General features: G+C 34.2%; 1 protein-coding gene across 1 annotated transcript in view; it reads left to right on the top strand.

Moving 5' to 3' along the window:
- LOC131063906 (uncharacterized) overlaps positions 1-11458 on the top strand; it is a 52679-nt gene extending 41221 nt beyond the window's left edge. Inside the window, exon 4 of the mRNA XM_057997896.2 lies at positions 10042-11458. Within this exon, the coding sequence (XP_057853879.2) occupies positions 10042-10811 (770 nt within the window). The 3' untranslated portion in view covers positions 10812-11458. The remainder of the gene's footprint in view (positions 1-10041) is intronic.
- Positions 11459-26768: the final 15310 nt, after the last annotated feature.

The following is a 26768-nucleotide window of genomic DNA, read 5'->3' as shown; positions in this document are numbered from 1 at the left end:
TATAATTAGCTGCACCATCCAACCTGTCTTCAACTTTGAGTCCATTCACGATTGTTGAAAAATGAAATAAACAAGCTAAGCTTAAGCAAAGAATATTTCAAAGCTAAGCAATCTGGTTCTGGATCTTTTCTTTAGACCTACTCTAATACCATGTTGAATTTAGAACTAGAAAGACAAAAACTCAGAAATCTAAAACTTAGAAAACTCATAAGATCAAGCTGGGCACAAATTTATCCTAGGAAAACCCTCCACCTGAGGGTGAAAAACCCAACCACACCAAAAATGAACCTTTTATTATTGTCACAAATCTGATACAATGCTCACAAGATTAAGTAAGCAAAGAACTAAACACAATTGTTAGCATTTAACAATCCATAGTAGAATCTGAAAACTGTTCAAGAATGACTAAAGCTTCTACAAGACAAATAACATATAAACTTCCTGCAACAAGGATAATCATTCACCAATAGAATACGAAGAGCTGGAAAGATACAAAATTACTGAAGCGTTGAATAAGAGCTTAACAAGAAACTCATCATATCAATGATCGCAAATGCATATGATCAATATTATCTCACTGAAGAACTTCATGCACAACAAAATTAAATTGCAACATGTCTATATGGACACAACAAAGCTTGAAGAATATCTAAGGCGGTGGAATATGAAAAGCCCATGCCGACAGTTACCATTCATCTCGATTCAAAAACCATTACCAAGAAGAGCCGCACAGCTGTAGACACCGTCACACCTCTCGATGGAAGAAAAATGATAAAGGAGGAAGATGCAATCATTAAGCACAAGGCTCCCATGAGTTGTAGTCAATACACAAGGACGGTGATAGATATCAAAGCTCGTTACACTTCCATCTTAGCAAATTCAATATTATCAAACAGTAGAACGAACTGAGAAGAGCTCATACACGATAAATGAAAAACATCAGCAATACAGTTTCACAACCATCGGAGGAATAATGACGTCTCCTGCTGCTATCAACATTAACAAGCCAAAGCAAAAAGTGGGGGTCCCGCAATGGGGCGATGTGTGAAAATCTCACAACAGTTCCCACGTATATATCTTGTGTTCTATTTGTGTTCATAATAGTTAGATCTCATGTGAATTTTAGTATGCAATGAATATGTTTTGAGATAAATTTAGATGCTAAGTTGAAAAGGTAAAAATTGTTATACTAATTCACCCTTCCGCCGCCGCCCCCCCCCCCCAAACCCCCCTCAGTATAACCATGTTCTCAACAGTTGTCTAATATTGATTTGATCTTTGAGATTGGTTTGAACTTGATTTTAGCCTACTATTGACATGAATTGTACATAATAAATTATAGAAAGGCTTGATAATATAAGGTTGGATATAAATATAAAGAATATGGATCTCATTGGCAGAATAATGAATTAATTTCAACTAATTTATAGGGGAGCAACTAATTTCAAACAAAAATAATGATAGAAAGAATGATACAAAATAAAATTTGGGGTCTAAAACTTTTGGAAAGCCTTTATGGGATGGATTTGGCAGCTTACAAGGTGCCTAATTAAAGCCAAGAAGTTGTCTTCTTGTGATTTTTCTCTTTTTAGTAGTGCTGCAATGGAGTAATCTAGTGATAGTGATGAAGATATTAGTGGACTTGAGGAAAAGAAATATGGGATGAATAGATATAAAAGGATTTTAATTATTGACATATAATTGTCTTCTTCTCTTGCTTCAAAGATATAGGAATGATGCGGTGTTATGCATATCAATACCTAAATACTTTACTACCATGGTTTTCTTAACCATTATAGTTTTTAGGAAACTTTGTAATGGATTGTTCTCTTTTGGCCTCATTTTTTAACTCTGCCAGTTTTAAACTTTTTCATGCATACTGCCCATCATATGCCATGTTTTCATGCCTCCATATTAGTCTTGTGCATTCGAGATGAATTTCCTAGTCCTCTTCAAAATGAGCTCCTGGGTGTGGTCGAGCAGTTTAGCTTATTGATTCACAAAAATAATTAATTTGAAATTTTTAAGGGCTGCTGCAGATTCCTCTTATAAGGATGTTCATAGGTATTTTTCACTCAATGTGGCCAGTTTTCAGGGTCATATACTTCACCAGTCATGAGATTTTAAAAGTTCAATTTTTTGTTCAATAATTTATGGAAACAATTAAATTGGGATGTTTATGAAGTTGTCGAAAAATGTTTGACAGGGGTATTTGTAGAGCTGATATGCACCATGTTTCCAATTTTTGAGCAAAAATATGCACCCAATCAAAAGTTATGATTTTTTTTCGTTATTAACACTTGCTTGGTGTCTGGTGGATCGTCTGCAATCATATATAATTGCTTTAAAGCTCTTTCTATATTGACACATGGAAGAGGTTTGAAAATCATTGGGATTTTCTGATGAGAGTTCAAAAGTTTCAAGGTTAGCAAAATGGCCGAATTGTTGAAATGAGATCTATGGTAAAAAAGTTAGTGAATTGGAAGTTTACTGAAACTTCTGAAGCTACATTTGTAAAAAAGAGATTTTTAATTTTTCCCAAATGGCAAAAAATTCCTCAGTGAATTTATAGGTTTGAAACTCCATTTCCTGTTGAAACAAATTAATATAGGCCAAAATTTTGGTTTGGGAAATAATTAAAGCCTTGATTGATTTATTATATCAGCAAATTATTTTTGGGCTGTCTACCTTTAACCCCCTTGAAATGTATTATTTTTGACATATTGTTAGTGCATGAACTAACTTTGTGGCTGAAATAGTGGTTTTCATTAGCTTAAAAGGTTTGCGAACTCGATCTCTTGCTGAAGGCATAAGCACGGGCTCAAATTGTTTGAAAAAACACCTTGAAGATAGATCATCCCATCAAATATAATGATTGTAGGCTACAGACAAAATAGATTTGATGCAAAAAGTTGCAGTTGCAATTACCGTGGCCGAATATATTGGCTGGTATAAATTCAGATCCCACTTGCCATATCTTTGTTGCCCTGTGCCTAAAGAGAGATTATTTTAGTTTTAACTACACACAAGAAATTTCCAAAAAGTTTGGTATTAGCTGAATCAAGCTAAACTCAACTAATTGGGAAATCACAAATGCAAGTGCAAGACAAACTAAAGAAGACTGAAATATGTTGCAAGTCAAACAATGGAAATAAATTCTGCAGGCTGGGGACATTGCAGGAAGAGATATTATGCCAAATTTGAAAAGACCCTTACATATGTCCTGCTATGTCAACTAGCAGGTTTGAGAGAGTACTTTGAAGAAAATCCTAGTCTCAATTGAAGGCGCAAACTATAACAGCCAAAAAGAAAGATTAAGGGGTTTCAGATGTCAATGTTGAATTTGAAATAGAAGAAGAATTTTATGATCTGCAATTTCTGCTTGGTGTCCAAGATAGTGATGAAGGTGAGGATGAAGAATATTTTAAGAATGGTGGTGTGCGTGGTTGACCTTCATGTCCATATTGGCTATCTCAAAGACATCCTAAGCCTTATTTTAAGATTCCAGTGGTGATTGTGTGGACGTGTTTTCTTGGTGCTTGTAAATCATATATAAATATCAACTGAAAGTGGACAGGTGTGATGAGATTCAAATAGTAAAGAGATTGATGAAATATAGAGGCATTAAAAGGATACTTGGATGTAGATGGATTGAAGGCCCTAAAATGGTACATGCTTTTTGTGTAGGTGATAGATCACATCCATAGACACAGGAGATCCATGCAAAGATGGAGAAATCAACTTGGCAAATGAAGGCAGCAAGGTATTTCCAAATTCAAGACATCTATTTAATGTTGTGGAAGAAAAGGAAAAAGAAATTATTTATCTTCCACCATAGTAAAAAGTCAGCAATTATATTTGGTTTGTTAAAAATAAATCCTAGAACAACTATTAGAGCTGTTAAGAACCTTCGAGTATGTTTTGATTGCTACACTACATCTAAATTCATCTCCAATGTTGTGGTAGGAGAAATTATTCTCTTAGATGTGAACTATTTCTATCATTTTAAATACGGACAATGTTCTTATGGAGATTAATAGTGATGCTAAATGATCTAAAATATATATTTGCACTATGTTAATGTGCACCATGTCAAATATCCAACATTAATGAAGAGACATCTATCAAAGCATAACTGAAGGGAGATTTTTGTTAGATGTTGTAGTTAAAAGTTCCCTGCTAGACACACATGCAAACTGTGGAATCATAGACAAAATATGTGATTTGTCAGGAAGAAATAGAAAATGCTGACCAGAGCATATTGAAAAAGGTGAATCAGAAGTTGTATATTCATAATTTAGTGAAAGAGTTTGCTAAAATTAAAGCAGAGAAAGAAAAGGATAGATTTCACATGCTCAAGAAAACTCACAAAAGGGATTCAACAAATTCAAGAGTGCTATGGAAAGCATCAACAAGAGGAAGATTCAATGTTTGGGAAGTATGAACAAATATCTATAGCCAGCCGAAGTGAGGTGTTCGATATAATGCCTTGACACGCATATACGTATCAAATTTTCTCTAAGACCCACTTTTTAGCATAAAGATTGAACATTGTTTTGATTCATTTACAAGTTAAATGTTTTGTGCATGGGAAGGTGAAAGGATCCTTTTTATCATTTATAAATTATTTTCAAGAATCAGTTACGGGAGAGGACTAGGCTATAAATTTAATATTTGCAACGTAAAAGGGATCTTTTCCCAGCCTCTCTAGAGAGAGCTTTGGGGAAAGGAAATCTTATACTTTTTGCTGATCTGTAACAGTGAGGGGACTATCTTGTCATTTCAACTGTTTGTGTAGGGATTTTTGGAGACTTTGGACTCCAATTCTTTGAGGAATTGAAGGGATTTTCTGAACTTTGTGTCAAATCTTCTTTACGTGATTGCAGATTTTTCTTATGTCAAATATTTTAATATTTCTTCAATATGTCCCTATTATATTTGGTTGAATGTGCATTTGATAGCCTCTTATTTCATCGGTTATCATTTTGAGAATGAATCATTGAACTTTGAGTCATTATTTCTTCCTGGTTAACTTTCACTTTATGTTGGTCCTTCGAAAACTTTGGGTGGATTTTGCGTGTCTTCCATTAAGGTTTATTTCTTTTCTTTTCTATAGTTTCCTTTCTTGCTTTCTAGTCAAAAGCATACCCTAGAAAACTTAAATTAAATCATATGAGGGAGTTGCCCCTCTCAAATGCAGAGGAAGATCACCATTCCATTGGTGATCTCTCCAACTGTTGCTGAGTCTTCTACACCTCAAGCATCCTCTCTCTCAAAAAAGGAGCTAACATATATAGTTTCCATGGGATTGAGGAATTCCTTCCTTAAAAATGTCATAAAGAGAGAAAATGAGGTGTGGTGGTTGCAAATGAACATCTATCTATCTTTGTTTTTCTATCATTCTTTTCACCGGGTCTATCTTCTCTATGTCTCTTAATGTGTTGTTCAACACATGGACACATCATGGGATCCAAAAAATGTGCTTGTAAGCACCCTCTACCATTATGCCAATTAACTTATGCACACATGTTGAATCAACAACCACGTATACACATTTGATATCTCAAACTTTTGTATGGTCTCCTTCAAAATTTGAAATTGAAAGGATGCTTGGAACTGTGCATCTTTTCACTCCCCTAAACAATAAATAAATCTATGAAAATAAGAGTTATCTGCAGATGTGGCTACGATATTTATAAGTGGTTGATGTCTAATATCGGTCCATCCATCCTCATCCAATTTTTCCACATGTCCATCATCAAGCTCACCTTAGAATACTCCCTATCAAGGAGGGTGGTGCATAGTTTGTGTTCTCCAAGGGAGCATATTGAGTGACCAACAACATTTGTATTTTTCAACATTTGTCTGAAGTAGGAGAGAATGTGCCATATAAAATGGGATGGCAAGGGTAAAAATGGCATCTAAAGAATCAACCACTTGTGATTGCATATTGACATCATTGCGAAATTAGTAGCTTGTCTTTCACTTGGTAGAATCCTCTCCAAGTGGATCACCAACATATATGGTTTGGGTCGGCAATGGCATACTGTATTGTGTAGTTTTTATTAACATTGTCTTAATTCTTGCTTCACTCTCTTTGAAATCTTTTTATCATCTGTCTACCTATGCACAAAAGATGATTGCAAACCTTTGTGTAGCTGGACCTATAATTCTTGACACTTATTGCACAAATGAGATAACTAAATTATAGGCCCCCCTATTTTTTTCAGTCTTTGTCTATGGTTGTTTTAAATTAGAAAGGGGGTTTGTTGAATTGAATGGCCCCTTGAACAAGATTTTAGGAGAGTGGAAAGGAATTTAAATGGCTTATTTGATGATTGAACCCATAGTATGTGCAGCACTCCCACACCCAAAAGAACCTTTAATAGCTATGGCCTCTTCATCGAATCTCAACTTCTTCACCTTCACTATCCTCACTACTGCTCATATGTTTTTTGAAAACACAGCTGTAAGTGTAAACATAAAACAAAAAGCCAAAAGAACTTCCTAAGTGTTGGAAAATTTGAAATGAACCCACCCTTCGCCCCCACCCAAAAAGAAAATCATTAGGATATGCAAATGAATAATAGATAGCAAACTTACCTCAAATGATCTTATTTTGATGCTCTTTCATCTTCTTCTCACTGCTGTTCTCTTTCTTTGTCTACTTACAAAATTCGAAATAGCAAATAAGGTTTTTTTTTTTTTTTTTTATGTGTTAGGGTCTTTGTTTAAGGTTGTTGTAAAGGGATGTAGGGGTCCTTGAGGGGGGGGGCACCCTCTTTTTTCAAATTTTGGATTTTTTTCTTTTTCGAAATTGAACATTTTGTAGGTTGGGCCATAGGGGACAGCTAGCCATATCTAGCATGATCAAGGAATGTCTAGGCATCCCCTACTGTCCCCTGCCACTCATGCACCATAACAGAAATGTTTTCACAAAAAAATGGGGGACATTCCCTACTCATTCCTGCATCCCTGATACATCCAAAATGCAAGTACAATTGGAAATTCAAAAGGGAAGCATCCCGAGGAACATAGATAAATAGACGCTACAGTTTTCTAAGGTGGTTCAACCTCGAATTCTATCAGTTGTATCATTCATATTTGCATTTATTCCTGGGTATTATCTAGAAGTAGAACAAGTTTGAATAGAATTTTATCACCAGGGTTCTACATTTCATGTCTATGTGGGTGATTTGATTTTAATATTTTTGTTTCCAATTTTCACATTCTATTAAATATCTTGCTGCCAATTCACTCTACTAAGTATTCCTAAGCAGTAGATTAAATTGTATTTTCCTATAACGAATCAAGATACTGCATTTTGGTATGTTGGCCCTGGATTATACTTGGGATATGGTTCAGTTATATCAAAATTTAAGTCATTCTTTTTCCATCTTTACATGTCTGGACACATGATGTCAGGTTATAAGAATTTAGGTTTCAAAATCTGTGACCCTTTAGACTACCTTCTTTATTTATTTAATGACCCCACAGTTTAAACAAAGATACAGTGGTTATGAAAAACTCAATCTGGTATAAAAGATGATCAAGCATGCACTTCAGAAACAAAAAGAGGAGATAGTAGATCATTTTCATAGCGAATATTTAAAGATGATAGATCATCTGATAAAGCTTCTTCAACGATGTATTTACTAATTTATCTCTGATAGACCAAATACATCCAATAAACTGCTCAAGAGTTAGATTGTATAAGGCTATAAGCCAGTAAAGGTCTTAAATAATATGTTGGCTTAAGCTTCAGGCAATTATCTTGAATATTTTTTATGCATAGATTTAGCGTTGTGTTATATTCTCTTTTCATTTCACAGTTAAAACAGTTGCTTCAAGGACATAAACAATTCATCGAGGAATGGACCAATACCTTCACTGATTTGATGAAAAAGTTAAGCATATGTGACGAAGAAGAATCCAATGTTGATATATAGGGCAGGCTTACAGCTTTATATCCCAACCCAGATGAACTTTTTGCATATGTCAACATTGGAAGACACCTACCAATCTGCTGTGAAGATTGAAACAAAGTTTACGAGAAAATCCGAGAATGATAATTTTAAGTCTGATAAATCCCAGAAAAAGGATAAGAATGGGAGCAAATCTGATGACAGGCATCAAGATAAAAGACTGTGTCAAACCCAAATGCTAAGTTAATTTCTAATGATTAAAAGCAATCCAAGACTGGCAAATTGTGAAGAGTAAATAAGTTCAAGAATCACTTTAATGAAGAATATTGTGCTTGGAAATATCTATTGGCTCAGATGCAAGCATTAACCTCAATTGTTGCAGCACTGGATAGAAGCAAACAGATTATGGACTCAAACCCTTTTGCCACAACTGCAAGCTGCAAGGAACGATTCATATGCTAATCTCGAAGAAGAATATTTCTTTTAAATGTGAGTTCAAACTTCATGATCAACGTTTACACTTTATTGTTAATAGTGGGAGTCAAAGAATTTGATAATGTAGTCAAGATGCTCAAATTGCCATTAAAATTCCACTGCTGGCTGTAAAGCATTCGTTGATTGAGTTCATGCGCATATAAATATTAGTGCCCGTTGGAACTAAATTGAAACCATTTATGGTTCCTCTGCAATGTAGTCTATTGGATTTGTGTGATCATGATGTTCTACTTGGGCAACTTTAGTCTTTCCTTGTGGCAGCATCTTGGAATATATGAATTCAGACTATAAGTATTGACATTGTCAATTGATGTTAAAAGATCCCAGAGACTCTGCCCATTTTTTCTTGATTGGTGCCAAGTAATGTCATCTATCGATTAGCCAAACTACGAAGTTTGTTCTGTTAATGATTAGACCCAAAGAAGAAAGAATAAAAAATGGATGCTGTTTCTGATGTAGAAAAATTGCTTTCAAACTATGCACTATGGGGAAAACCTGAAATTTTTAATCATCAGAAACCTCATTAGCAATCCAGACATGCACATCTTCTCAAACAACAGCAAAAATTGATAGATCAATTTCTGGAGGTATATAGTGATATTTATTTCTTTTATTTTCAGTTTATGCTTGTATGCTTCTCTTGTCTCAGTTTATGCTTTTACGGTTCTTTTGTCTGCATCATGCTGCATCAGGGTATGTGAAAAACTGTAATATGATGGAAGGAACATTGTTGGATTCAATCCCCTAAACAAGTATTTTTATCTAAGGAAAGGCTTACTGAATCTAGACTAAGACTACTTATCCTTATTCCTTAAGAGTTATGCGTAAGACAAATTTAATCCTAACAATGGAGTTGGCTGTTCCTTACGTATCTTGAGGTAGTTAAATCACTTGCAAAGAAGACTGCTATATTTTACCGCAGCTATTTGGCCTGAGTCAATCAGGAATATGAGGACTCCTAACCTATGATTTAGGAAACCTAACCACAAAAGAAATACCAAGCCGTTCGAAATAGATTTCAACGCATTCTTTTGTAGGGAGCTAATGCCATTCACATGAATTCCCTGTCAGTCAGCATAACTGGTTGTTATTATCTCTGGACATTGATTTCCTTCACCATTCTCTCCTAAGAACACCTGAGTCCAACGGTAGAAGAGTCCTAATCTAGGATTTTGGAAATTCTAACCAGAAAAAAAGTACCAAGCCATTAGAAACAGATGTTATCAGCATAAATGGTTGTCATTATATCTGGACGTTGATATCCTTCCCCATTCTCTCCGAAGAGCTCTAGAGTCTAGCAGTAGAGAGTTGATAAATTGCCGAGAAGCATTGTCAACAGAGTTGGGTAAGAATTATGGTAAACCACATGATTACTTTGTTATGCTTTGATCCAAAGTCCATGTAAAGTTTGGTACTTAAACAGATTTTTTCTATCAATGTGAACTTAAATAATTTAGTTTCATCTGTATTTTTAATTTCCATTTGTCTGCTTATGAATGAGTGTAGATAGGAACCATATCATAAAGTTTCTTATGAATATCTTATCTTATTCCGAAGCATATGGTGTATTTAAGAAACATTCTCTCCTTGCAATGCTTATCCTTTGTTCATTTGTCAACAGATATAGAATCGTGCAAAGAGGAAAAGGAATGCGCAAAACATGAATCGCAGCATATTAGTATGAGCAAAATTCTGACACCAGATTATTTGGGAAATAAAGTCAAGAGAAGAAAACAAAATGACCATTTGGCTGGAGCAAAAATGTCACATATGGCTATGAAATCAAATAAAATTCCAGATGATACTGTTCAGGGGCCCACTGAGGCAAGTTTTGCCTTTCCATCTGTAACTTGTACTCAGCACCTTACTGGCAATCAAGAACAAAACATTTGTAGCTTACAAAATTCAGCAAAACATGATGGAACTGATGCTTTCAATGTAACAATGAAGGCTGATCTTGTTTCGAACACAGGACAAGAATATGCAACAGACAAACCACCAGAAGTCAGTATATTGTCTATACAAGGCCAAGGCAAGCCTAGTGAGCCTAGAATGTCACCACCAATACTTGATGGCAATTTATATCGTTACAATCAACCATCTTGCCTTGACATGTTAGTGGGAAACAGTGTTGTTAACATTGGTTCTTGTTCTGCTACTCCAGGACCATCAAAGGTTGTTCCTGTTCCAGATCCACCCAGTCCACGTTCTGTTTTGCAGACCAAACAGCCTTTTAAATCACAGAAAAGAACTAAAAAGCTGAAAGTCTGTCCTCAAGAAATGAAAAGGCATCTGGTTGCACTGGGTAGAAAATTATGTCGAAAAGTTATCAAACAAAATCGGCATTTGCCACAAACCTCATCTGAACCTCATCTGCACCTATGGATTTGAAGTCCCAATGATAACGATTTGTTGTTGTTAAGATAATCTTTTGTGAAACAGAATTCTATTGGATAACAATCCAACCTTAGCCTATATTTCCTGTTCTTTGGGAAAGATAATATGCATTACAGGAATCAGGTACTCGCTAATTGGTATGGTGTGTTCTCGAAAGTGTAATTGTATTTCCCTTAAAATTAAAAGGGGCGTGTATTCGATCAATTCTTTTGTTTTTTTGATTCACGGCCACAAGCTGGAGTACAATTTGGCAGGCTTAAAGCCAGGTAGCAAATGGTCAATGTTTATTTTATTGGACTGGATAAGATCATTTCACCTAATGCACTGGTGAAAATTCATCTTCATTGGCATTAATGCAGGTGCGTGCAACCATTTATTTGGCTGGATGCTAATTCAAATTTCATTCAAATTAAGGAGAGTAACTTTTGCTTACAAATTAAAGACTAGAAATTTTGCAGTCTTGAAACTTAAAGAACAGAGAGCTGGTATGCCATTCACAATTTTTTGGGAGCTTAACTTTTGTCCTACTATATGCAAACAGCTCTCTCGTTTTACATAGCAAGGGCAAAAGACCGTGACCTCTATTAAAAAAAAATGTACTTGCCTCCTAAATGAAACACATTTCAGCACAGTCTACTATCCAGCCTGCAAATATTTATGTTGTATTCAATTTTCACTATATATTTTGATTTAGATCATCTAACTTATTCAATTTTCATGATATATTTTGATTTAGATCATTTAAAGATCCTCAGTATTCGAGCATAAAACATGTTTCACGCACTTAGAATTCTTAAACCGTACATCAGATTTCGAAGATTATTTTTCGGTTATCTTTCTATGCGACTTAACTGTTTATAACTAAGGTTTTGGGTACTGGGTACTAATGATGCATGTTGTGGAATCAGTTATGCGCACAAGGGTCAAAGAGTACACATTTCAAAGTGTCCCCTGATACCTACTTACAAATGTTCCAATAACTGTCAACTCAAAATTGCCCATACTTGTGGACAAATGGCCCAATAGTGGTGCACAAATGTCCCAATAGTGGTGCACAAATGAGCCAATTGTGGATAAAAAAAGGTCAAAAAAGGTAAAAAATGATCGGCTATTGGTACATGTGAAATGTATTAATGAACTTTTCATTATCATTTTTCTGGCTCCTTTAAAATTAGTAATTGGGGGGTTAGGTTGACTAAAACCTATCCACTATTGGTGCTCTTCCCCTAGTAGGATTCTAGCTTTAAATGATATTTTCTTAAAAAAATCATGAAAAATTGACAATAAGATATTAATTTTGATTTTATTTAATACTCAAGATTGATTCACTAAATTGTATATATATATATATTTGAAGCACTTTTTTAATATAGAGATAAAAATTATATTAAAATATCAACTGGTTACAAAGTGAGTCTAGAGTCTTAGAAAGATTCTTGGCACACCAATTCCATTTTAAAAAAAAAATTCAAATGGATTGAAGATAGACAATCATTACAAGAGGAAGAACCTCCAAACTCCATAGACAAGGCATAAGCTTTTGTGACCCTAAAGATTGTTCATGTCCTGAGTATCATGAGTAATTTTTGCCTTAAATGCTAAAAAAAGTGAACCAAAAGGAAAACCAATTAATAAAGGGAATGACAAAGATTACAGGAAAAACACCCAAAGAGCCAAAACTCCCACAAGTACCCCTGCAGGAATTAACAATCTAGAGAGGGTCATTGGAGTAAGCATGCACAAAATCCTTGAAGGTTTTGAATCCCATATAGAACAATCTTGATCACTTCTAGTATCAAACTTATATCAATTGGAAGTTGATTTAGCCAAAAAAAAAGTAACAACTTGATTTCTTTCCCTACTAGTATGGCTCTAATGAACAACATTGAAACCTTGGATAAGGATGACAATTTATTTCTTACATTCACTTAAATTGCCATTGCTAGAAGCAAGAGGAAGACATATTATTGAAATGATTAATAAAAAATTTCCTTACTTTATATGAAAAAATTCACATCTCTTGGCAACCAAAAAAGCTTGGCGAATGATCATAATCTCAACAAAGTTATTGGAAACAACACCAAAACTACCGACAATCCAAATCTTAACCTTGCCATTATGATCAACAACAACACCCACGCCAACATTTCCAAGATTGCCTTTTGAAACGAAAATTGAAGCATTACAAAGCATCTCCCATATAACATATATGAATTCATTAAAATGTGTTGCATTCTAAGAGATCTAATTTCTTTAGCTGGTGGTATAGTCCCTTTGTATTTTTTCCTCATGAGTTCTTTTAAGTGCTCAAAATCATGAGCAAGGAATACCATATCTCGCATAATGTTCAATATCTTGCTCCAAGGATTCACATTCAATTGTATTAAAAAAATCAAGCTCATTCTCGTAATATTATGATGTTCCTTCCTCTTTAGGGAATTCTTCTTTTTTGGCTTTTTGATACCAAAACTAAATTTAATGGATCATGTAGTAGACAATAATTTTCACACCATAATGAGTTATCACGAAAATGTACATTATCTCTTTGCAAAGAATCAAGAATTTCTATATATTGATGTTTGAAATTTCCTTGCTAGGGAGTCATTTGCCTATCATGTTAATGTTATTATGGTCTCTTGGACCAATCAATATTATATGGCATACTATGTAGACATTGACCTTCATTGAAATGAGTTAAGCATTATGAGGCAAGAGCATCTTATCATTTTGTCCAACCTTATTATTTAACCACACCCATCAATCTATCCAACTTTTCTTTAGTAGTGAGAGGCTTATTAGCATTTCCTCAATCAATTAGTGATATTTTAGCATCTATCCTTTTAATATGCTTTTTGAATGCTCTTACATTGCTCTCAATGTTTATGGTTGTAGTATATGCCTCCCTCAAAAATTTTGAATCTTTGTCTCTAAAGCAATATCCAATTTTCGCATCAAAGGCACCCTAGTACAAGAAAATGCACATAGAATTGTTTAGTTTACAATTAGATGGCACATTCTTCATTGCTATAATGAACTTGTTGAATTCAACAACCATTTCATTTATACCCTTCTTGATTCTTGTGAGTTCATTTATAGAAAATTTGGGATCTATTTTATCCCCATATTATAACATGAATATTCTCATGAACCCATCCCATGATTGAATATTGTTATTGAAGAGGCTTTTATACCACTCTTTTGCATTTTCCTCCAAGGATTACATAAAAAACCCCATCATCACATCCTTATCCTCAACTCATACTCATCAATAATATCTTCAATGCTCCTCTCCTATGACTACATTGTTTGTTGAACACACCTAGATGGTGGGGAGGGGGGGAATCAACATAAACTAGAACTCATACATTCATTAACCATTTAAAAATTAACTTAGATTTGGAGAAGGAAAGAACAAAAACTATGATATGCACCACATAATAACACCAATATTTTTACATGGAGAACCCAAGGAGGGAAAAACCATGGTGAGAGTAAACTCACACAATATGAAACAAATATTGCAATGTTTGATTTAGGGTTCATTGCCTAAGGAAGCTCACTGCTCCCAGAAATGACTCATAGATTGAGGTTCACTACCTTGGGCAAGATTCAAAGGACGTGAAGCCTGAGACTCATTGCCTCAGGGCAAGATGCATGAAGATTGCAATGAAAGCATAAACATGAATTGATGTAGAAGAAGCATCTAACATATGTTGATGGTGCAGTCCCTTTTGTAGCACAATAATTATGTCACATTGATTTCACACACTTCATACACAACTGATACATCATTGAATCATTCCGCACATTACACCTTATCAAAACTCTTCACAAATGATTTATCCTTATATATCCTTTGCAACACCTCAAAACATCAATTAGGTCATCTCCAATAGGACCTATCAAATCAAACTTGTGACCTAATATAAGTCAGCTTCAAACACACATATATTATCAACAAAATTAAGTTGTCGACCAACTTGGGACATGTGTACATCTCAAAGACATCTTATAACATCCCTCAAAGTAATTAGAATAGGCTAGGATCAATTGCAAATAAAGGAACTCAAGTTATTGGCCCAAATATCAACACCATTCTAAAAAATGTTAACGGTTAGACTCTACATCATTAGGGAGAAACCAAAATCATCATGTGGATCCAAAAGAAAGCTATGCAGACCATCCACAACATCTCTACAAACATCTCCTAAAGAAATAATTCATCAAGTGTTGATGCAATAGAGTAAACCCATTGGACTAATAGAAACAGAGGAAATTAGATAGATTGTGAGATTTTGATACATAATATATTGCATTGTGGATGACCAAATCATCTAAAACATACATTACTGAACCATTATACCATCAAGAACATGTTCCCAAATTTGCACAAACATACCAATCACTGGGAAGAATACAAAGCATTCTAGTGAGTCAACTAAGACATATTACATTGTTAGATTGTAATATGGAGAACAAACACTTATAACTTTTGCTAAATAGATGTGTATGACTTGAAATACAGGAATTCGACACCTGATATGCTACCAAACCTAACTCTAGAACCACATAACCATATCATGCAATGTGGCAAGATGCGAACCAAAATACTAACTATCTGACTTAGGAAAAATACATTGTTCAAAACCTACACAAATTTCCAAAACAACATAGGCATGAATTCAATCCTAGATACCCAACTACCTCCTTGAACATGTAACCATCAACAACTACAACTTCCTCCCACAACAAAAGGATAAAGAATAAGTAACAATGTGTTACCATATACTTACGAATCATGCAGACTAATATTCTGCCATTGATACATCTAATAAACTTTTGAAATATTTTCAATCATGTTGATAATGTCAAAGTTCGATTCAAACCATCTCTCCTGAATGTCTCATCACACAAGCCTCCTCAACTTCACCAATGACCTCAAGTTGATGTCAATGACAACACATATTGAGTTGACAACAATGACAACACATATTACCAACAATCTCCCCCTTTGTTATTGATGGCAACACACCTTTATCTACAATTCTTTTCTTTCTTTGTCTGTACCCCCCCTTTGACATAAAGGAAAAAGGGCATATACTACCCCTAACTGTGTGCACTCATTACAAACTCTCCCCCCTTAGATGGAGATCCCTCAAAACTAATACTATGTACAAAGGTTTTCAATTAAAAACCCCAAAAATATATTAGAATCCATTGCAAAATTGTACAACTACAAAAATATTTCATTTATGCTTTTGCAACTCCCTTAGAGGGTTAGATACCCTTTTACATTACCTTAATATGGTTCAGAGTTGCATCCCAATTTGCCTTAGTTGAGGAAATAATTTGGTTTTGACACTCAAATTGCATATACAAATCCTCAGCCACATCAACATTGTCAAGCACTTTCTTCTTCTATTATGTCTTCTCAAATTCACCTAACACCCCAAACAATGTGGTAAGTCTCAAAATGACTAGTTCTCTTAACAAACCATATTGTTTCTTAATCTAATCCCTTTGGTCTTGTAGAAAGGATAACTGCAAGTGAATCATCTCCACTTGAGCCTTAGTGGAGCCATCCTTGTCCTTTGTCAAACCATATGATCCATCCAACTGAAAGATCTATGACTCAATAGAGTCTATTTGATTTTTAACATTATTTGTAGAATCGGGCCACCTTAAACAAAATTGATAGCTTCATCAACACAATATTTCAACTCCTTTATATTTTTCTATAGTTGATTGTGTGTATTGGCACACCGGTAAAATACTTCAGCCATTCTTTTATCATTCAATATCCTTAAGGCCTCTTTCTCTACTTTTTGCTCAGCATGAGATGAATGATCCTTAAAGGAATCTATTAGCAGCTTCAATTTTTGTTCTAGATGCGAAGAGGAATCTATGCTTGCTTTCATCTATCAACCATGTCTTCTTCAAATGATTATGCATAATTTATTTTCTTGTTCAAGCATGCATGATGTCTCCAAGCTATAACTTATGAAGGGGCGAAATGTTTGACAAGTCAATTTTCCTTTCATTGTTGGAATTTGTAACAATTGTGGTGTCACCACAAGCTCAAAGTGTATTTGAAAACCTAATAGGTCTTTGAAGGAATTAGAGGAGGATCACTCACTAGCATCTTGCTTCTCATTGATCTTCTCTCCAATATCCTGACCAGTCTTAGGATTTTCCTCTTCCTTCTCTTGTCCACCTTCAATCTCTACATTCTCCTCTATAGCTACATTCCTAGTATTCTTCAAAATATTTTTCTCTTCATTTTGGTTTGTGTTCTCCAGAGGAGGGACACCCTCATTACCTTGTCCTCCTGCTCCTTGTGCACTTGTATCAATCTTCTCTAGAGGGTAAGTGTCCTTATTCTTTTTTGCATCATCATTCTTCTTAGCACCATCATGCTTTGACAAAAGAACATAACAAACATACACATCAATAGTAGAAATATCAAGAATCTCCTCCAAATTCTTGTCATCCTCTATCATCACTTCTCCTTTCTTTATCTCCTTGAAGATCCTTGCAGTTATTTCCTATGTTTCCCTCTACAATTAATCCTTATAATCATGTACTCATTAGAGTATTCACCCTTTACTTTGTCCTCAATTCCTGAGTTTGTCTTTGAGTAATCTTTGTTATCTCATCCTCGGTCAATGTGGATCCAACCTATTTTAGAGCTTGTTCCCTTAATTTTTCTTTAAGCTTCACAACCTTGTCTCTTTTCTCCAGCAATCTATCAACAAGGCCCTCTGTAAGTTGATTCAAAATGTCACTTAAAATGCACTTAATCATGTAACATAATTATAGCTTGATCAATGATTTCCTGGTTATATAAGGGCACATTCAAATAAAGTTTTTCAATTTCTCTTTATGGCATTCAATAGCATTGAGGATTGCAGATGTCTAGTTTGAAGTGGCCTTGATCAGGTGACTCAAAAGGAGTCTTCATTGTCTTCTTTTCCTTCTCCTTTACCTTTCCTTTTCCTTTATCCTTTTCTTTAGACTTCCCTCTTCTTCTCTTCTCTTGTCTTGTTTTTTAAAAAAAATTTTAGTATAAACACTTCCTTTTCTTTTTCTTCTTCTTCTTCTTCTTCTTCATTCTCTATATTCACTAGATTGAACTTTTCTATCTTAATATGTTTCTTCTTTTCAACAAGAGCCTCAAATTTTTCCAAGACCACATGAGCATACCTCTTTCTGCTAGGTGGAGTTTGTGCAAGTCTGGAAGGCTTAGGAGGTGTAGCATTGGTAGTCCTTCTTGTTATTCTTGGTGCTTGTGAAGACTGTGGCCCATAGCAGGAGCTTGAGATGCGTTAGAAGTACTACAAGATGGTATCCATAACATCCCCTCCAATCCTTCATTTGTTTTCTCAAACCTTTCATCAACCTTCTTCCTCGTTATCTTGCTAGTAATATCTTCATGTCCTAATTCTCTTTGCATTGGGATCCTTGGGCTTGCTAATCAAAATGTTAGCATAGACTATCCATTTAGGTTTGGAAAGCTCATAGGGCAACTTTGGAATCCATGAAGTTATAGGCTCAACAAGCTCCATATAATAGTTATCTTTATCACACATAAATGCAATCACTTATATCTTTCTACAACTTGAGTTGGTATTCTATACCTTTCTTACATTTTGCTTTGGAAAGTCTTAAAGAAAACCCAATATGTAACATCACAAGCCTTATTGTCTAGAAAGATATGCATATGATCCCTAATTTGGGAGGCTATTGAAGCATATTTTCTCCATACTAAATTCCTTACACCATACAATTATTCCTTGAAATAAAGCATTAAATAGATAATGAGAGACCCATACCAAATTTGTATTTTGTATCCTTGGTCTTGTGTAGGTTCTCCAATAGTTTTTGCCTCAAGAGCTCACAAAGATTGCCTTCTTTTACCATTTAATAAGCAATGTGAATTGCCATGTAGTTGTAGATTCCTATCTATTAGTAAAGTAAACATTATAAGTAATGCCCATGGTGGCATAGTGGACTCCCAGATCAACAATGTCATCTACAATCAATGTCCTCTTATCAAATTTTGCTTGAGTAAGTTTGGTGACTTCATCATTCTTTACAAACTTTAATGGCATGCACAGTTCTATTGGAGCACATCCCCGTAACTTCTCTTTTGGATTATTTTGTGTTCATATAGGGTTGATCTATCCAAATGAATTCCTTATGAATTCGGCTTAAGACAACCCTGATCTATTCCTACTCATACATCATTGAGAAACTCTTCTAGATGTCCAACTTCTTCTCTCCCAAGATGGCATACTCTAGTTTCACCATGAAGTTGTCATCCAATAAATTCTTGTATCAGAAATCCTCCATCTTCACATGATTGAATTCATTCAAGGGTGAATGAATATATATGCAAATATCCACACTATGGATCACGTTAATGGGAATGCGAGAAAATGCTCCAGCTTTGTTAGACACAACGCAAATATATGGATGCTTCCTTAAAATAGGTCTAGGCTTCTCCACAACATCAATAACCCTAGGTGTAGCCATTTTTTTCTTTATGAAGCTTAGGGTTGCAAAAAAAAATGAAAATACTTGGTAAATATGATCATTAGGGTTTGAGTACAATAACACTTGAGATTCTTCTTTTCTTGTTAATTATTTGTCACTCTTTAATGCATAAATTGAGATGAAAATGGCTCAGTATTGCTTAAATAACCTCCTCATTTAGCCTAGTAGATCTGCATTGAATATTCATAGGTTTTATCAACTTTTAACCACTTTGTCATATTAGCACTCTATAAAACATTCAACAAACCTCTACAAAGAGAGTGTTTCCTCTAGAAATTTGACTAAATGACACAATATCATTGGATAAACATGTCCCTATTACCATTAACCAACATGCTAAAGATGTCAACATCTTCATTTCACAAGGGGTTTGAAAGTCTGTATATTTAACTGCCCTTGAACCAATACTTTCATTTAGTTTCCAGAAGATCCATTTGCACCATCCCGAGGTACAGATCCATCCTTCACCCCATTTCCTTCTTCCAAATTTTATCCATCTCCTTCTTCATCTGAGCTGGATCAACCTTCTTCTATGGAACATAACATCTGCCATTCTTTCCTTTGCAATACCTAACATATATGTCCCAATTTATTGATTTTATAACATGTATTACAATGTTGCAGACCATTTCCACCTCTTTTCATATTGAATCTACACTCGGAAACCTTATGGCCAAACTTGTTTCATATGTAACAGTAACCATAGAAGGATTGATCAGTCATAGTATTATTGATGAAACTATTCCTCAATACTTTACGTCTGCATTCACTAGCTTTGTGACCAAATTTATTGCAAGTATAGCACTAACCATTAAATGGTTGAGACCATGGAGGCCTAAATGAATTCATGCCCATTCTACTCCTACATTTAGTAGTCTTATATCCAATATTATTGCAAGAGAAGAAATTACCATTGAAAGACTGAGAGTACCCAGTTTAAGCAGTTTAGTTTGGAGATGATCTTTTAAAGTTCTTCTTCTTGTTCTAGACTTGAGTGAAACTGTCTTTATCTCCTTCTATCTTATTGGATTCATCTTGTAACTTTTATTTTCCTTTCTCAATATTGACATCAATCTTAGAACGTTTTCCCTCTTCACAATCAAGACCTCCTTTTTCCCTTTGTGGTTTTCGATAATTGATCACCTCATCAAGGTTGTTTCAAACCTTTATCTATGCTTTTGCATCCTCCAATTCTTTTCTCAAAGTTATAATTTATTTCTCAATCTCAGTGCATTCAACAGGTTTATCATGAAGCTTGTTCTCTTAACAATCAACACTTCTTGCCTTCTTCAACTTGAATCTTTAGGTTCATTATGTCACCCTCTTCCTTCTTGAGTTTATCATCACATTTTTTTCTCCTTTCATTCCTAGATTTTTGTTTGACAATTTCATCTTCTACTATTTTGAATTTTGTCTTTGCATCTTGAGCTTTCATTTTGACAATAATCTTTTCTTCCTTATTGAATTTGGTCTTGGATCCTTCACATTCTTCTCTTGCAACATCTAGATCATCAAGAGAAGACCATATTTCTCCTTCAAAATCTACTTCACAATCATTATGATCAATATCCCAATTGCCATTAGGTTCCATTGTTTCTAAATCTAGTTCTAGAAGAATTTCACTATTCAACATTTCTCTCTATGTTAAAATGTAGGATCTACCTTAGTTGTTAAACTGTTGTCTTAGGAACCTTGCTTTGATACCAATTGTTGAACACACTTGGATGTCGAGAGGAGAGAGGAAAGGCGGGGAGGGGGTGGGGGTAATCAACATAAACTAAAATTCACACATTCATTAACCATTTAAACATTAACTTAGATATGTAGACGGAAGAAATAAAGACATGCACCACACAAGAACACAAATATTTTTATGTGGAAAACCTAAGGAGGGAAAAACCATAGTGAGAGTTAACTCACACAATATGAAACAAATATTGTACAATGTTTGTTTAAGGGCTCACTACCCAAGGAAGCTCACTACTCTCAGAAAGGACTTGCATACTGAGGTTCACTACCCTATGACAAGATACAAAGGACTTGTAGGTTGATACTCACTTCCTTAGGGAAATATAATGAATATTACAATGCAAGTATAATATGAACTATTATAGAAGAAACTAACATACCCTAATGGTGTAGTCCCTTTTGTAGCACAATAACTCTTATCACATTAATTTCACACACTTCATACTTAACTAATACATTATTGAATCATTCCACACATTACACCTTATCAACACTTTTCACAAATGATTTTCCTTTCCTTATATATCCTCTGCAACACCTTAAAAGACCAGCCAGGTTAGCTCCAATAGGACCTATCAAATGAAATGTGTGACCTAATATCGGTTGGCTTCAAACACATATTATAAAAAAAATTAGGTTATGGACCAACCCAAGACATGTCTATATCTTAGACACATCTTATAGAATCCTTCAAAGTAATTAGAATAGGTCAGGATCAATTGCAAATAAAGGAAGTCAACTTGGCCCAAATATCAACACCACTATCAAAATTGTTAATTGATAGCCTCTACATCATTGGGGAGAAACCAAAATAATCATGTGAACCGAAAAGAAAGATATGCAAGCCATATACAACCTATCTACAAGCATCTCCTGATGAAATAAATCAAGTGTTGGCTCAAGAGAGTAAACTCAATGGACTAATAGAAACAAAGGAAATCAAATAGACTATGACACTTTAATACATAATATATTGCATTGTAGAGCACCAACTCATCTAAAATGTACATTACTAAACCCTTATACTATTTGGAACATGTTACCAAATCTACACCAACATACCAATCACAATGGAAGAATGTGGAGCATTCTAGTGAGTCAACCAAGACATATTACATTGTTAAACTATAATTCAAAGAATAGACATAATTTTTTTGCACAAATGTGTATGATTTGAAATCCAAGAATTAGACACATTATACACTACCAAACCTAACTCCAGAACTGCATAACTATATCATGAAATGTGGCAATATGTAGACCAAAATACTAAATGTCAAACTCAGAAAAAGTACACTATTCAACACTTGGACAAGTTTCCAAAACAACATATGTATGAATTCAATCTCAAATATCAACCAAATACCTTCTTTAACATGTAACCATTAGCAACTAAAACTACCTCCCACAACCAAAGGATAAAGCAAAACTAATAGTTTTTTTACCATATACTTACCAATCATCCAAACTGATATTCTGCCATGGATACATCTAATGAACTTCCAAATTATTTTCAATCATGTTGATCATGTCAAAGTCTGAGTCAAACCATCTTTGTCAACTATAAAACCATATCTCTCAAATATCTTATCACACAAGCCTCCTCAACTTCACCAATGACCTCAAGTTGACATCAATGAGAACACATATTGAGTTGACATCAGTGGAAACACATATTACCAACATTGTTGCCTCAAAATATTGGTATCTTTCCCCTTATTTCATTTGAAATCGTATATGGAAAATTAATGATAACAAAGAAACCTAATTACTTGTATCTCTCAGCCCCCAAAGGTTGTTTGATGGAAGAGAATATTTGAGCATGCCTTCTAAATGGAGGTCTCATATTTAGTTGATTATTCACCCATTGCTTGTACTATTGATTTTGAACATTTGAGATAATTTTAATTTATTTGTTGTGCATTCTGAGCTCATTAGTTCTTATCCAACAACTAGGTATTTTGAGCAAGTTGTGCTTGAATATCTCATTTGTTGTGCCTTAGATGGTCAATCAAACCTACCCTCTCATAAATTTATCTCTCTAAGCTTATTTTCAAATTGTATGTCTATGTCAACATCATTCAAGAATGAAGACTCTTGCTGATGGTTAGCTCTATGAGAGGATGTTAGTGTGTTAGGATACAAAGTCACTCTTACCATTCTTACATGTGAAGGACTAGATATGTTAATCTTTTATGCATTTGGGTTATAGAGTATAATTTTGTTACTCCACCCCTATATATTTAATTTCTCGACATACCAAATTTATGCCTATTATTTCTTGTATTGGTTCCAACCATTTCATCACTTAACTCATCTGAAGGATATAAAAATTGATCTTTCAAATTCGCATGTTATCTCTACCTGAAGTACCAACTACATTGTTTGAAGGAAGATATCCAAGAGAAATATCTTTATGTCTGATTTTTCGTGTAGCACACATTCTCTTCCTACAAAGAATTGTCATATCCTTGGGTTCTTGGGAGTACCTTGAATAGCCTCTTCTCTCCATTTCACTTTTTTTGATCTACTTGGTGGTTCTATATTTTACCTTAGATGGATTTTCCACTCTTCATCTTGTGAGAGACAAACTTTCCTTCTTAAAAAAGGCTTTTACATATTAGCAAAGAACTTACTTTCCTTTTTTTTCTTAATCCACATTGATTGGAACTTTAAAGTATAGACCAAGATTAACAAATTACCATCAACACCACTATTAGATCCTAAAATAATTGATCGCACTCATACAAGAATCAATCTATTTCAATGCTAAGGAATATCATTGCTAAATATGGAGTAACCAAGTCATAAAAAAAGAGTGAGTGATGACAAGACAATTAGTAAGAGTGGATAATTTGTCCTTAAAGTTGGGTTTAGCTAGAACTAGGAGAGTATTCCTAGATGTATCCTAAACAAGATTGTTCATAACTAAAGATACACAAATAGACAAACTACAATAGTATTTAGTGTAAATTTAGCCCCAAAATTTGTCATTAGACCAATGAATAATATACAATTTATAACCTCTATTAAACTAATGAAGATAGGAATTATATGATTTTTGAAGTAGTCACTAGTGAGGAGGGACCTCAAGGAGATCAGTCCAAACCGGTCAAAAAGAGTAAACACAACAGAAACACACAGATATGATGGAGGAAATGAAGAACATATAGTTTTATTGCATGAAATTTGATTACATCCAACCTGTAACAACTAGGTTACAACATACCAACACACAGGCCTGGTAGAATAGGTCACACCAGGACCTTGAATCGAAAGATCTATCTTCTAGGCACAATCTATCTATCTAATACTTCTTGATCTTCAATTGAATACATTATAAAGCATGATTAAAAATATATATATCGATCCAAAGGATCCAGTCAGCCCAAAAGGGATCAAAATCCGAAGAACAAGACCTAACATGCAAAATGAACAAGGTCGGCCTCCACTAAGAGATTCCTTCGAAAAATCCAAAGGATGAAACGTAGAAGGTTAGCCACACGCCAAGAAACATTGAGATCAACGTCCAAGGATCCACAAGCTTCAGAATGGGTTTCAGTAGATCACTAGAATAGGTCTCAAGCAACTGGTAACAAAGGAACAACTGGTAACAAGAAATTGTCATGGAAATCGGTAATGATATCTTGCTGGAAAGTGATCCAAATGTGATATGGTTTGAAAGCAAGAAAGATGATCAAGTCTTCAAGTAGAATCCAACTCCACAGGATCCGGTGAGCCAAATCCGGGACACACAGAAAGGAAAACTGAAACTGCAAATAGAAAACAAAACAAAAAAGAAAATGTTTCTGGTTGATGCAAGATTGGTGTGAATCGAGGATGCTCCTGCATCAATTTTCTAAGGATAAAAATTGTTAAGGCTTGTTGTAAATGTTTTCCCTAGGTATAATGTTCAATCATGAAATGCACATGAACTGTTTCCTACTCCTAAACTACTAGTTAATGATATTTTTCATTTTTTGGCATATGGTGGATCATTGTTCTCACGACCGGTGCCTTATCATTGGGATGAAAAGTTGTAGTTTTCAAAAGATACAACACACATATATGTTAAAATATATATGATATGAGTAGCTAAACATGATTAATAATCCATGCATTATATATTTATATGTAATGGGAAGCTTAAGTGACTATTACACAAAACATCTATAATATATTTAACTATTGCAACACTCATCAAATACTTATTACATTCAAACCAATAAATGTGGTTAGAGAAAACCCTAAGCTAGGGAGAACCCATTGCACATCATCACTTAAAATATTCCCTAGAGATCCACAAATAGCTAAGGAGACATTAAATTAGAAATATCTACTACACATAAACTATTTCTTTGTGATAGGCAATTGGACATGAAATATTTAGAACCCTAGAAGTTGCTTGATGCATGTAGTCAGGTGAAAATAATAAATAACTAACTTTTTTTTATCGAATGAAATCATATATATAAAACTTCATTCAATTGTTTGAATATTATAGAATTGCTAAGAGATGGATATCATCAATGTTAAATATTTGACAAGTCAAAATCCCTTGAAATCTACTAAATAAGTAGCTTGATTCAAGCATGTGTATTAAAAAGAAGAAACTAAATAAAGCATAATGAATATTTTAAATTCTATCCTAAAGTTAAAACAACTTTATTAAATCCTATTATATCAACTAATTAACAATTACTAAATCACCCTCCCTTAATGGTCAATTAATTTGTAGTCATAGACTATAATAAAGTTGTTCTAACTTTAGGATAGAATTTAAAATATGGTTATGTTTTATTAGTTTATTCTTTTTAATCCAACATTCATAAAGTGTTATGTCACCCTTCATTATAAACGTATATAAGAAAGCTCTCACTTCTTATTTAAGCAATGAATATCTTAATAATATTTTTTTCTCTATTTTCATAATATGATATCAAAGCTTACCTAGATCTTCAAATACTGTGAGAGTGAAGACTTAAGGACTTCTGCATGAAACTTCAAATAATAGAAAAGCCTTCTTCCTAAAGAACATGTTATTTTTTATCACAATGGATGAGAAAACGTCCTTACAGGAGCATTTACTCAATATCAATGACTTGAGAGATCAATTGTTAGCAATTGGTTGGAATATAGAAGATGACATGACAATAATATTACCACATGATTATGAATATTTTATTGACCCTAAATATCACATCTACAAATTTTTACCTAAATTTTAAAATTTGTGTAATAAGCTCTTATAATAGGATAGGTGGATGAAAGGATTTGATAGTAGCAATGAGGTAGAGGGTGTGGAATAGGAACTTATATCCAAAGATAGCCAAAGGAAAATTCTTAGAAGAAAGGACAAGGTGGCATTGAGGATGCATTAAAGAGTCCAAAAATAGATGGGTCCTCTGAAGAAGCACTACAAAAAAAGGTTGGTTGATAAAAAAATCCAACCAAGGAGGGCCTTGGCAAAAGGCTCATATCGTAGAGAATTCAAAGGACTCAACCTCTTTGCATTCATGGCCAAAACACCAATAGATCAGTCAAAATCATATGCATTATACGTAGATTTAGGAGCATCATGTCATTGACCATCAGGCAAAACTAATTCATGAATACATCGCTTGCTCTATTTAGTGATATTTAATG

Source organism: Cryptomeria japonica, chromosome 4, assembly GCF_030272615.1.
Source record: "Cryptomeria japonica chromosome 4, Sugi_1.0, whole genome shotgun sequence".
NCBI lineage: Eukaryota > Viridiplantae > Streptophyta > Pinopsida > Cupressales > Cupressaceae > Cryptomeria > Cryptomeria japonica.
This window is presented reverse-complemented; position numbering and strand designations above follow the sequence as displayed.